The 13766-nt window shown below is 40.0% G+C and overlaps 2 protein-coding genes across 9 annotated transcripts in view; both read right to left on the bottom strand.

The window, feature by feature from the left end:
- Positions 1 to 2408, bottom strand: part of prkd3 (protein kinase D3) — a 112187-nt gene extending 109779 nt beyond the window's left edge. For 3 of the 4 annotated variants that reach the window (XM_061968587.2, XM_061968586.2, XM_061968585.2), the window contains exon 1: positions 2063 to 2406. The gene's annotated coding sequence lies outside the window, so the exon portion shown is untranslated. Of the gene's footprint in view, positions 1 to 2062 lie in introns of all 4 variants that reach the window. The other variant, XM_061968588.2, reaches the window with a different exon arrangement.
- Positions 2409 to 2846: 438 nt separating this feature from the next.
- mocs3 (molybdenum cofactor synthesis 3) overlaps positions 2847 to 13766 on the bottom strand; it is a 58242-nt gene continuing 47322 nt past the window's right edge. For all 5 annotated transcript variants that reach the window (XM_061968593.2, XM_061968592.2, XM_061968590.2 and 2 more), the window contains 9 exons: positions 12617 to 12691; positions 12381 to 12498; positions 12199 to 12307; positions 12023 to 12085; positions 8494 to 8657; positions 8354 to 8401; positions 7763 to 7859; positions 7587 to 7694; positions 2847 to 3046 (listed from right to left, as the gene is read on the bottom strand). In XM_061968593.2, coding sequence (XP_061824577.1) covers positions 2889 to 3046; positions 7587 to 7694; positions 7763 to 7859; positions 8354 to 8401; positions 8494 to 8657; positions 12023 to 12085; positions 12199 to 12307; positions 12381 to 12498; positions 12617 to 12691 — 940 coding nt within the window. In that variant the 3' untranslated portion in view covers positions 2847 to 2888. The remainder of the gene's footprint in view (positions 3047 to 7586; positions 7695 to 7762; positions 7860 to 8353; positions 8402 to 8493; positions 8658 to 12022; positions 12086 to 12198; positions 12308 to 12380; positions 12499 to 12616; positions 12692 to 13766) is intronic.

The raw sequence follows: 13766 nt of genomic DNA on the forward strand, positions 1-13766 counted from the left end.
TTTGTCCACAACTGCGTGAGCAAATAGTCAAACAGTTTAAGAACAACGTTTCTCAAAGTGCAATTGCAAGAAATTTAGGGATTTCAACATCTATGGTCCATAATATCATCAAAAGGTTCAGAGAATCTGGAGAAATCACTCCACGTAAGTGGCATGGCCGGAAACCAACATTGAATGACCGTGACCTTCGATTCCGGCTGTATTGTATCAAAAACCGACATCAATCTCTAAAGGATATCACCACATGGGCTCAGGAACACTTCAGAAAACCACTGTCACTAAATACAGTTCGTCGCTACATCTGTAAGTGCAAGTTAAAGCTCTACTATGCAAAGCAAAAGCCATTTATCAACAACATCCCGAAACGCCGCCGGATTCTCTGGGCCCGAGATCATCTAAGATGGACTCATGTAAAGTGGAAAAGTGTTCTGCGGTCTGACGAGTCCACATTTCAAATTGTTTTTGGAAATATTCGACATCGTGTCATCCGGACCAAAGGGGAAGCGAACCATCCAGACTGTTATCGACGCAAAGTTCAAAAGCCAGCATCTGGGATGGTATGGGGGTTCATTAGTGCCCAAGGCATGGGTAACTTACACATCTGTGAAGGCACCATTAATGCTGAAAGGTACATACAGGTTTTGGAACAACATATGCTGCCATCTAAGCGCCATCTTTTTCATGGACGCCCCTGCTTATTTCAGCAAGACAATGCCAAGTCACATTCAGCACGTGTTACAACAGCGTGGCTTCATAAAAAAAGAGTGCGGGTACTTTCCTGGCCGGCCTGCAGTCCAGACCTGTCTCCCATCGAAAATGTGTGGCGCATTATGAAGCGTAAAATACGACAGCGGAGACCCCGGACTGTTGAACGACTGAAGCTCTACATAAAACAAGAATGGGAAAGAATTCCACTTTCAAAGCTTCAACAATTAGTTTCCTCAGTTCCCAATCGTTTATTGAGTATTGTTAAAAAAAAAGGTGATGTAACACAGTGGTGAACATGCCCTTTCCCAACTATTTTGGCACGTGTTGCAGCCATGAAATTCTAAGTTGATTATTATTTGTAAAAAAAAAAATAAAGTTTATGAGTTTGAACATCAACAATCTTGTCTTTGTAGTGCATTCAATTGAATATGGGTTGAAAAGGATTTGCAAATCATTGTATTCCATTTATATTTACATCCAACACAATTTGCCAACTTATATGGAAACGGGGTTTGTAATATTGCTATTGAGCACAATATTGTTCACTGGAGATATGTATGTATATTATGTACTACATGTATGATGTGGAGCTGACTATGACATACTCAATAAACAACCACTCAACCATTGATTGATTGAATTGATTGAAACTTTTATTAGTAGATTGCACAGTTCAGTACATATTCCGTACAATTGACCACTAAATGGTAACACCCGAATAAGTTTTTCAACTTGTCCACGTAAATCAATTCATCCACTTAGTTACCTCTGTGATCACGGCGCCGCTAAAAGTAGTTCCTCTGCGTTAGCCCTTATAATAACAATATTGCTAACACTTGGTCAATATGCAGGTCACGAAATGTGAATGAAGTACCGTTGGTGGTTTTTGAATGTCTTTCCAAAAAGTGCAGTTCCCCTTTAAGGTTCCACAAGTGAATCTTACATCTATTTCCTGTAAGCTAGTGCATATCGTAAAACGTCAAACTTTATATTAAAAAGGAACTACAGTTTAATGTGGTCATCAATGGCAGTTGTAATGATAGCATTCACCTTTTTAAGCATTCGGTGACTTTCTAGATGTTTGGCATGGATGAAAACGATGGTATAAGATGCATTGGAGCTGAGAAAGCACATCATTTCGATATGTCAAACAAATCCAAATCCCTTTACATTTGTAACAAGGAAGCTTGGAAACATCTGTACTCCTCCCACCTACGACTTGCATATGCTGGCAGAACACAATCCGAGACATCAACAACATACATTGATCAATCCTGAATATGCACCTCAACTTTTTGTTGCCGTTCTGAAGCCAAACGTCGTCTTTAAAAGCTTTCATAAAGTCATACTTTACCTTCACAGTCAACGAAGGAGGCATTTCTTTCCAGTGCGAGTGGACCGAGCAAACTTTGAATCTCCATCAACTGAGGAAAGCGACGTCTCAAGTTTAACCTGCACTTTGTTGAAAGTCTCCGACGAACGCGTAACTTGACTAAAGCACATAGCAACTGAGAACTCGTTTAAAGGCTTGTTGAGACGGACCGACCCGGCCATTTAATGTCCTTTATCGCTTATTTCAGTCAATTCATGCGCATCTTATTATCCTTCCAGCTGTGACTACTCCCCCTGCTCAACGAGGGAGGGGAAAAAAACCAAAAAAATGAGTATTATAATTTACTGGGAGTTGTAGTCTTTGACCGCTTTCCATACAATTGACATCCTATTGTAGAGAGGACATTTTGAACTACAACCCGTCAAACAATGGCGCCACTGAGAGTAAAGTTAACTGCGCATGCGCTGACCTTTTCCGTTATTTGTGCCGGAATGTTGATTCGGAAGATCTGGATCGGTTCGTAACACACTCGAGATTGGAAAACAGTCATGCAGGGGTCATGAACAGGCGTCAGCGTTACATTGGCGAAATAAATGTAACTTTTTGAGTTTGTTTTTTTAATAAATGGCATGTGTGGAATTATGTATGGAATTATGCCTACACGTGGACAGTATAAATGTAACTTACCAACTTCCTCCACACACCGGAAAACTCATAATATAGATTTTACTGTTCATGAATGTGAATAACTATTTTACTGTTGATGTCATCAGCAAGGAATACGTGAAAGATGAGACAACAGTGGTAAAAAAATGACCATGTTTATTTTCAAAAAACAATAAAAACATTAATATTGTGGGAATGTGAGGTCTACCCTCTGGGCCCAAGCCATCAGGCCTCCGCAGATGTCTTTCGCTGAGATATTGTCCACTTCTGATCCACTCATCTTCTCTAGAACCTGCACCGCCTTCTGAGAGTCGTTGCCCAGCTTACAAATCACATAAACTGGAAGAAACCAGAGAGAGATGTTTTTTTCTTGTTTGAATTACATTCCTGTGTACGTTATATATACTGTATATGGAAGGGCATACAGTAAATGTAAGGGGAGGAAAAAGAGCTACAGACCCAACATATTCAAATAAAAATAGGTGTATTTTTCGGTCATTGTATTTTCATTTTAAGAATCAGAATTGAAAAACAAAAATCATTTGGTTTATTTGAATTTTATTTAGGAGAAAAAAAACTAAATTGAGAAACAAAGTATTTTGCTTTTCTGGGGTCAAAAAGCAATAACAAATTCTACAAAACGATGTGATTTTCATTTTATATTTGGGAAAAAAGGACCATAAACAGATGTTTTTTCATATTTCAGCACCGGACCCGGAAGTTGATAGTTACAACGAAAGCACAGACTGGCCATTAGGGGGAAAAGGGTGGTCACAGACGCTAATATCAATGCTCTCAAACGATAATAAAAAATGAAAAAAATCTGATTTATTACACTTGATTAATCACAGGTTAATGCTCACTTACATAACTGAAATGTGTTTTTACGAGTCCTATTCTCCCCATTTCTGCCATCTGGTGAATTTGATTTTTGTTATATGAAATATAAATTGAAAATCGAACCTATTGTAAACCTAATTATTGCTCATCGAAACTGAAAAAGAAGAATGCTTTGTTTTTCCAACTGTATTTCAAAATGAAATGAAAATAAACCAATCATTTTTACTTTTAAATTCCCCATTCATGAACCAAAAATCAAATGACTGAAACGTATACTGACCAAGCATGTTTTTATGAGATGTATTTTATTATACAGGAGTGATTCTCAAACTGTGGTACATGTACCACTAGTGGTACGCGGGGTCCATCTAGTGGTACACCAAAGATGACACCAAAGAATCACTTGATTAAAGTACAGTGTTTTATTTTTCTATATTAAACAGTGTTACTATTCAAACTGTGCGTAATGTCACAGTGGCCAAAAACAATGAATATACTCGTCAAATGCAACCTCTGCCTTGTTTTTATATTAATATTTAGGCTTACTACGCTATTGTATTGTAATGGTGGTTGTTAGTGTGGTACTTGGAGAGCCAAGTTTTTTCTAAGGTGGTACTTTGTGAAAAATAGCTTGAGAACTACTGTTACACAGTAAGTATGGTTTGTTTGTTTGTTTGTGAGTGACATTTTTAATGATTTAGACTAGGGAACATCGAGTTACACTCGTACAATTTAACAAGGAAAAAGCAGAGCTTACTTAACCCCCTGTAATTGTTGTATCGTAGTAGTTGCATCTTTTTTCCTTTATTTCTTATTTTCTTTATTTCTTACATTGAAAAAAGAGAGCACAGTCCTCCAAGTCAATCTCCTTGCGTCTTAAACAAAATTGGCCAATAAAGTTGATTCTGAAACTGATATGACTTTTTATCTATTAGACTGAATAAGCTTAAAGGGGAACTACACTTTTTTGGGAATTTGCGTTCACAATTCTTATGGAAAACAAAATATTTTATTTTTGCAGTTTAACAAAATTGGCTCATTCTAGGGTGGCGAGCAATGCAACTAATGGGAGTAACCAATTCTACCTCGAAATCACTTAAAAAATGCATTCAAAAACTGCCAACAATACTTCATTTACCAGGGTGTACCCCACTTTTCGCCAAAATGCAGCTGAGATAGGCTCCGGCCCCCGCAACCTGAGAGGGACAAGCGGTAGAAGATGGATGGATGGATGGATGGATGGATGGATAGATGGATGGATGGATGGATGGATGGATGGATGGATGGATGGACGTTCCGTAACATGTATAATAACCAAGCCGTAGAGACATTGTTATTGTAAGAGCGAACACTGAGGAACTGTTTTTCTAGCGTAGTAACACATCGGCGTGCTTTGGTATTAGCCATAAAAGCTAACTACGGCAAGAGATAAGCCAGCTTCTACGACAACACGAAACGCGTTTGAAATGCACAACACTGCGATACGACACCAATTTGTACTGACGGAAAAACATATTACAGTTTCTGTAATGTATTAGCCCACATTTTATGTTTTGTTTGTACACGGCTATCTTGACAGCATATGTACTGTAGTTGTAATAACACGCATGACGTGATCAATATTATAGTTATTCACTCAATGGACAGTTGTGCGTTTGGTCCAGCTGACCGGGCCGTTTTTTTCGGTTTATTTAGAGTAAGCATTCCATTAATGTCAAAATAGCTTGGTTCCAAGATCCACATTTACAGCGTCAAAGTCACGCCGACTGACCTCACTCTCTCGGCTTCCTAATGTTCCGTTTCACCCTTCCATCGTGCGCGCTTCTAGAAGCAGTAGTTTATCCCAGTATATTCAGCTTCAAAAAGATAAGGTTGTAAATCCTCATTTGTCCAAAAATAGTGGTTTTCGTTGTCTGTTACCAAGTCTGCCATGATTAGAAAACACTTGTGATTGTTTCCGGAAGTAGGAACACACATTTGTTGCCGGAAGTCAGAAGTGTGTTGCTATGGAGACGGAAATCAATGCGGTGAGGAAATCAGTTCCAAAATACGGTAAATATTGAAAATATTATCTAGTTATGAACGTGTCTGTTACTAAACTACATATAGACTTGCAGTGTGTATATAAAACCTTGATGGAGGGTTTTGAACTTGTTTTAGAGGGCTTTGAAGGCTAGCCGCATCTTCAAAGCGTTTATCAACTTAAAATCCTAAAAAAAGTCTTTCATGACTGTGAACGATAGGTAAATTTTTTTTTAAAAGTGCAGTTCCCCTTTAAGCATCAGGTCAAGTATGGATCTTTAATACAGCTATAATTATCCCACAATGCTGTAACTGCAGAAAGAATGTTCAATGTTGCAGTGATCATTCTCTTATATCGAAACGTAGGGAAACATAAAAGGCCGACTGAAACCCACTACTACCGACCACGCAGTCTGATACTTTATATATCAATGATGAAATCTTAACATTGCAACACATGCCAATACGGTTACTAAAGTGCAATTTTAATTTTTGCGCGAAATATCCTGCTGAAAACGTCTCGGTATGATGACGTCAGCGCGTGACGTCACGGATTGTAGAGGACATTTTGGGACAGCATGATGGCCAGCTATAAAGTCGTCTGTTTTCATCGCAAAATTCCACAGTATTCTGGACATCTGTGTAAGTGAATCTTTTGCAATTTGTTCAATGAACAATGGAGACCGCAAACAAGAAAGCTGCAGGTGGGAAGCGGTGTATTGCGGCAGGTGTTGTGCCGGATAACGCACCCCCGCGGTAGAATACACCCCCTGACTGTTGTGCCGGATAACACAGCCGGTGTTTCATTGTTTACATTCCCGGAAGATGACAGTCAAGCTTTACCATTGGCCTGTGGAGAACTGGGACAACAGAGACTCTTACCAGGAGGACTTTGAGTTGGATACGCAGACGAGGTACCGTGAGTACGCATGCAGCTGCGGCTTCCAAACATTTGATCGCTTGCCCATACGTGCGTGCCGCTATGTGCATGTCACGTACGTAACTTTGGGGACTTTGGGGCAATATATGTGCTGTATGAACTTTGGGGAGGTGAATGGTACTTTGGGCTGTGGGATTGAGTGTGTTGTGCAGGTGTTTGAGTTGTACTGGCGGGTTATATGGACGGGAGGAGGGAGGTGTTTGTTATGCGGGATTGATTTGTGGCATATTACATATAAGCCTGGTTGTGTTGTGACTAATAGAGTATATATATATGTCTTGTGTTTATTTACTGTTTTAGTCATTCCCAGCTGAATATCAGGTCCCACCCGCCTCTCACAGCATCTTCCCTATCTGAATCGCTCCCACTGCCCTCAAGTCCTTCACTCTCACTTTCCTCATCCACGAATCTTTCATCCTCGCTCAAATTAATGGGGAAATCGTCGCTTTCTCTGTCCAAATCGCTCTCGCTGCCGGTGGCCATGATTGTAAACAATGTGCAGATGTGAGGCGCTCCACAACCTGTGACGTCACGCGCATATCGTCTGCTACTTCCGGTACAGGCAAGGCTTTTTTATCAGCGACCAAAAGTTGCGAACTTTATCGTCGATGTTCTCTACTAAATCCTTTCAGCAAAAATATGTCAATATCGCGAAATGATCAAGTATGACACATAGAATGGGCCTGCTATCCCCGTTTAAATAAGAAAATCGCATTTCAGTAGGCCTTTAATTGGCTTCTATAAACAACTGCCTTTTCGATTATAGTTAAAAACTACACATTCCTCAATTTAACTCATTGCTAAAGAAACATAATGGGCGAATGAAACAGGCCCAAAATAAAGTTTTTAATATTCATTCCTCCAAAGCAGGCCAGCTGCTCAGGTTGGCCACACTTGTTTTGGAAAAAGGGGTCACCTGGCAACCCCATTACAATCTGCTAAAATCAGTCCAAAATAGGCCACCAAGCCTGGCAATTGGAAAGCACACAGCAGACTGTGAATATGCACAAGTGTTTATACGCACTGCCTCATTTCCAACAACATACACCGACCCAAGTGGCAGTTCTGTCATGTTACCTGGAGGCCAGTAGTCACCGGCCTTATGCTGTTTCAATCGGCAGATGTGCTCCTGAAGTAACTGGATATGTTCACCATTCCTCTCTTCTAAACTTGCGAGCGGAATGTCTGTCAACAATGTTAGGGGGGATAACAACAACAAAAAATGGGGGTTTTGTATGACTCGCAAAGGATACTCAGCGAGCTGGGTAAATGGCAAATATCCACCTCCACAAGAGGGCGCACATCCAACAAGAGATGAGGCTCTGCTTTGTCCACAATGGATTTGTAATCCTGGAATTACAGAGAAACATATTTTAATGCACAACATAATAATCATTGAGAAGGAAGTGCTCTTATTTTAGGAAAACTGATTTATATCTCCCAGTTAAACACGGAAATGTAAATGACTTACAGCAAACTCGATTGAAGTAAAGATATGATTTGATTTGTACTCGTATTATAATTATATTAACTGCTTTTCCTAAAATAACAGGAAACAAAACTGCTTCTAATTGGAGCTCCAAACGCAAAACAAATTCAACGTGATCTCCATCTTTGCGCCTAATGGTTGTTTAATAGTGCAGATTGTGTGATCATATGCACACGCAACCTTCTTGCTATACTACTTTTGCCAAACACAGCATTATTATTTTACTGTGGAAAATTAAACAGCACATTTTAGGGATAGGTGAGTGCTGATACACTGTAAGTGTGTTCATATCTTGAGACAACTACAGTATGTAGCACTCAAACAGGGCAGCTAGCAGTGGACAAAGGTTCCTCACCTGCACTGAGATCCTCTGATCTCTGGACAGGAGGTTCAGTCTGCGACACTGAAACCAACATAAAATGTTCTATAATAAACTAAACAATCATGTCACATAAAAGCATGAGTCAACTTGTGATCCATAACATCAAAACCAACCTTATCTGTTGCAGCTGACCCGCAGAAGGCCTCGTAGTCCACTAGCTGCGTTACACTGGGCTTCTCACCACACACTGCACAACCCGACTGCTTAGGACGCAACCGGATGGATCTGAATCTGGCACTTTGAGCATCAAAGATTACCAGGTGCTGGCCACATGAAGCTGCCGTGTTTGGTTAAGTTGTGACAAACATTGGCTAACACTATTCATTTTTAGTCCCCCTGCTGACAAGCGGCTAACAGCTAATTATGTATGGAGACACTCCCCTAAGGCCTAGTATCTAATAGTGGAACCGCACTTTTTTTTTTAATTCTGCCTATCGTTCACAATCATTATGAAAGACATTACGGATGTATTTTTTTAATACAGTCTAACTCGTAAGTAAACGTAAATAAAAGTCCACTTACAACAAAGTCAATGGGAGGTCCTTTATTCCGTCTATAAAACCCAATAAATAACCATCCAAAAACCGGCAACAATAATCAATTTACATTTCGTGACTTGAATATTAACCAAGTATTAGTGATATTGTTATTATAAGCTCTAACGTAGACCAACTATTTATAGTGGTGCCGTGATCACAAGTGTGAGTGCCAATATTGACATCATCCTCTCTTCCTTGCTTGCGGAAGTTTACTGTAGATTATAAATCATGCCTTTCCCTGGATATTAGAAGAATGAGGATGTATTACAACAAGTTGGTACACTTTGACAGCCAATTTAGGCCCGGAAATGGTGAGAATGACAAAAAGACACTTGGTTGCACTCCCCTTTTCTGTGCAAGGATTATGGTAAATGGTAAATGGGTTATACTTGTATAGCGCTTTTCCACCTTCAAGGTACCGTATTTTCCGCACTATTAGCCGCACCTAAAAACCACAAATTTACTCAAAAGCTGACAGTGCGGCTTATAACCCGGTGCGCTTTATATATGGATTAATATTAAGATTCATTTTCATAAAGTTTAGGTCTCGCAACTACGGTAAACAGCCGCCATCTTTTTTGCCCGTAGAAGAGGAAGCGCTTCTTCTTCTACGGTAAGCAACCGCCAAGGTAAGCACCCGCCCCCATAGAAGAGGAAGCGCTTCTTCTTCTACTGTAAGCAACCACCCGCCCTCGTAGAAGAAGAGGCGCGCGGATATTACGTTTCATTTCATTTGTGTGTTTACATCTGTAAAGACCACAAAATGGCTCCTATTAAGAGACACGCGTACAACGCAGAATTCAAACTCAAGGCAATAAGTCACGCAGTAGAACACGGAAATAGAGCAGCAGCAAGAGAATTGAAGCAACAAGATGACCTGCGCCACTAAGACAGGGAGACAGCGCCGGACGACATACGCCAACATCTGCCAGTGGATTGTAAATGCCTGGGCGGATATTTCGGTCTCAACTGTGGTCCGAACTTTCCGGAAGGCAGGATTCACGGAACTGCTGGACAACAATAGCAACATTGACTCTGATGACTTCGACGAGACGGAGCCGGCCATTTTGGATCCCGTATTCGCCCAACTTTTTAATTCGGACACCGAAGGAGAAGAATTCGAGGGATTTATGAATGAAGAATAACTTCAGAAAGTGAGCGTTATGTTTATTTTGTGTGTTGTGACATTGCTATTGCTCTGCACTATTTTGAATTTTACTATGTTTGTGATTGCACATTTGCACATTACCGTACATTTTGGGAGTGAACAGAGTTGTTAGAACGCTGGTTTTTAATATATTATTAAAGTTTGACTGACCTATCTGACTGTTTTTTTGACATTCCCTTTAGCGCAGTTAGATGCGGCTTATAACACGGGGCGGCTTATAGGTGGACAAAGTTTTGAAATATGCCGTTCATTGAAGGCGCGGCTTATAACCCAGGGCGGCTTATGGTGCGGAAAATACGGTACTCAAAGCGCTTTGACACTATTTCCACATTCACACACACATTCACACACTGATGGCCGGAGCTGCCATGCAAGGCCCTAACCACGACCCATCAGGAGCAAGGGTGAAGGGTCTTGCTCAAAGACACAACGGACGTGACGAGGTTGGTAGAAGGTGGGGATCGAACCAGGAACCCTCAGGTTGATGGCACGGCCACTCTCCTTACTGCGCCACGCATGAGTCATTCTTCATTTAAACGGGAATATAAAAATATTTTATGAATTGGCATCCTAATGACAGCAGACATTGCACAGTAAGTGTTATGTTTTTTGGCTCTCATGAAGTCTGCAGTGAGTAATAATCAGTAATGTTGAAAAAAAGCGAACGTCGAAATGCGTTTATTAAAGTGGCGCGTATGCTTAAAATGATCAAAATACATAAATATACCGTATATATTTTTTTATAAATGTGCCCGTTGCTACATTACATATAAACACAGTGTGTATATAACACTTTAATGAAGGTGTTTGAATGTTTTAAGCGCTTTTATAGGCAGAATAGAGACTCCCTTAAACTCCATTGTAAGGGTACTTTTGATCGCATTTATTTACTATTTAGAATGCATAAAAAAAAGAAAAACATATGTGTTCTTGTCTTACATAAGGATTGTGAGTGACAGGCAAAATTCCAAAAAAGTGCAGTTCCCCTTTAAGTATCATTGTCAAGTATTATTACTGGAGGACGAGACTAAACATGTTACACAACAACAGCAAGCCAGGAGAAGGCATGCAAATAAATAGGCTAACTGCTAAACTAGCTTGAAATAACACTAAGATGCTTACTAAAGTTTTAAGAAGTTTAGATGGAACCGTATTTTCCGCACTATAAGGCGCACCGGATTGTAAGGCGCACCCTCAATGAATGGCCTATTTTAAAACCTTGTTCATATATAAGGCGCACCGCATTATAAGGCGCATACAATAGACGCTACAGTAGAGGCTGGGGTTACGTTATGCATCCCGTAATTGCGAGACCTGTTGTGGCTCAATATTGGTCCATATATAAGGCGCACCGGATTATAAGGCGCACTGTCAGCTTTTGAGAAAATTTGAGGTTTTTAGGTATGCCTTATAGTGCGGAAAATACGGTAATCAGATATTTACAGGAAATTAACACGTAGGTTTATAAGAGTCTAGACAGAGGTTAATATAACTGTTGGTGTATCAGCATTGTCATAGTCGGTATACGACATGTAGAGTACGGATTGATTGGTGATGTCAACACCAAGGGTAGTATCAGCATTAGATCGATACTAGAGTGATATTTGTATTTTCTCAAAATATGTTCTTGATTGTATTTGTTAATGTTTACATACTCAGGGAATAAGTCCCTTAACACAGGAGGACTTAGAGGGCAAAACCCAAATAATAAAAAAAAGTAGTAGATAGTAGTTTTTGTTTTACTTTAGTTATTGTGAACTATTGATTTTTTTTTTTTTTGCTTATACAACTGTAAAAACTAACTAGTTTAAATATTGTGTTGGTATTGTTAAACAGTCATTAGCACTCTCCAATAAGAAATTTAAAAAATGACCAGTAATACATGTGAAGTGTACAGCAGCAACAGTATGTTTTGCCAGAGTTGAGTTTGGATACAGCCTTGTCCAGAGGCTACCTTGAGGACCTCCAGTGCTTGAAAGCAACCCATTATGCCTGGAACTTACAGATAAGCACAACATTTTACCAATAAACACCATTTAACAGAGTGGAGAGGGTAGAGAAAGGCATAGCTGTACACAGGTAATGGCTTCTGGAAAAGAAGCTTGACTTACCGACGCCGAGCACGCCTCCGTCAGAACAGTTGGTCACTGTCTCTGGGGGTGGAGGCACTGGGTACAAGCATCTGTAGCAAGGGCCTCCATCATAGTTGTAAATGGTCAACTACGCAAACACCATCAGACCAAAAAGGTTGGTAGGTAATTGCTACAGCAAACTGACCTGCCGAATATCTTACCTGTCCCTCCATTCGCAGGGCACTTGCTGATACTAGAGGTTTACCACTGAGCACACAGGCATCATTGACAAGGTAACGAGTGGGGACATTGTCTGAGCAATCGGCCACAATGTCATATATGGAGTGGGTGAAGTTAAAGTACATAAGCAGAACATTTCTATATTAAATGGAAAAAGTATTCAGTGACTCTAAACCAGAATGAAATATCGTGAAAAAGGGATGTAGGCTGAGGATACTGTTGAATGAGCTGCAAGGCGTTCTCAGATGAAAGCTGGAGGTGGTAAGGGACACACTCCACACTTGAGTTTAACCTGTGAGGTTACATTCAAAAAGTAGAGCAACAACATTTACATATTTGAATTATGCAAGTTTGTACAGCAGAAAGTAAAATACCACTTGTGATGTCACCACAGAAGAGCTTTGATGTTGGTGTTTACCATTTGTTAATAGACTTGGTGCTACTTGTTCCCCCTTGCTCGTGAACACAACACAACACACCTGGTCTGCCAGAAAATAAGAAGGAGCAGGCGGATCAGTGTTGCCAATTTAGCGAATAGTATGACGCCTTTATATACTCTTTTTCAAAACAGCGCCCAGTGGCAAATCTAGCAAAGACAGGTTTGGAAAATGACATGCAAGCTCACATGCCTTTTCTGAACAAACACCACGTGATGCTATGGGGCCCTCCCCCATCTAAAAAGGCACCCAGGGGCAGCTCAGTTTTGTTTGTGGCATTTAAAAAAAACGGCAAAAAAACAGAGAAAGGGAAGTTTGTTCACTTTTTGAAAATGCGTTATATGCAATTATGCACATTTAAATGCCACTTTGACCATAGAACACAAATGAACGCTAAAAATTTGAGATGTGACAGTCACGAACAAGCTCAGTCTTTTGAATGGCTCCTTCAAGTTAACAACTAGAAACGATTCGCTTCGCAGTTGCAAGCCCTTTGTTTGGGAGCTGTTTTAAATCAAATTGCCAACTTACTGTCATATGTGCACAACCTGACTAAACTGGAGTCAGATCGGCTGAAAAAACCCACAAAATGAGCATAGCAACATTTGGATACACTTTTTTGTTTCATTGTTTTGTTATGGATTGGTTAAGTAGCCTGGATACACGTACACACCAGGTAGGGGTAGTACACAATTGTATTCATATTTACATAGTGTTTAAAAATATATAGATATACACACAGCATTTGTAGATGTATTATGTAGGCAGTATTTTACATTTATAGTTAAAATGCCTGTGTAATTTTGCCTGTATTGTTAAAATGCCTTTGTGGAAAATTTTATAGTAAAGTTGATTTGCACAGAGTTACAGTATGTGTATGTGCAGCAGAATTGGGAATCTTTGACAACCTCACAATTCGATTACGATTCA

The sequence above is a fragment of the Nerophis lumbriciformis genome, linkage group LG08 (assembly GCF_033978685.3).
Source record: "Nerophis lumbriciformis linkage group LG08, RoL_Nlum_v2.1, whole genome shotgun sequence".
In the NCBI taxonomy this organism is placed as follows: Eukaryota; Metazoa; Chordata; class Actinopteri; order Syngnathiformes; family Syngnathidae; genus Nerophis; species Nerophis lumbriciformis.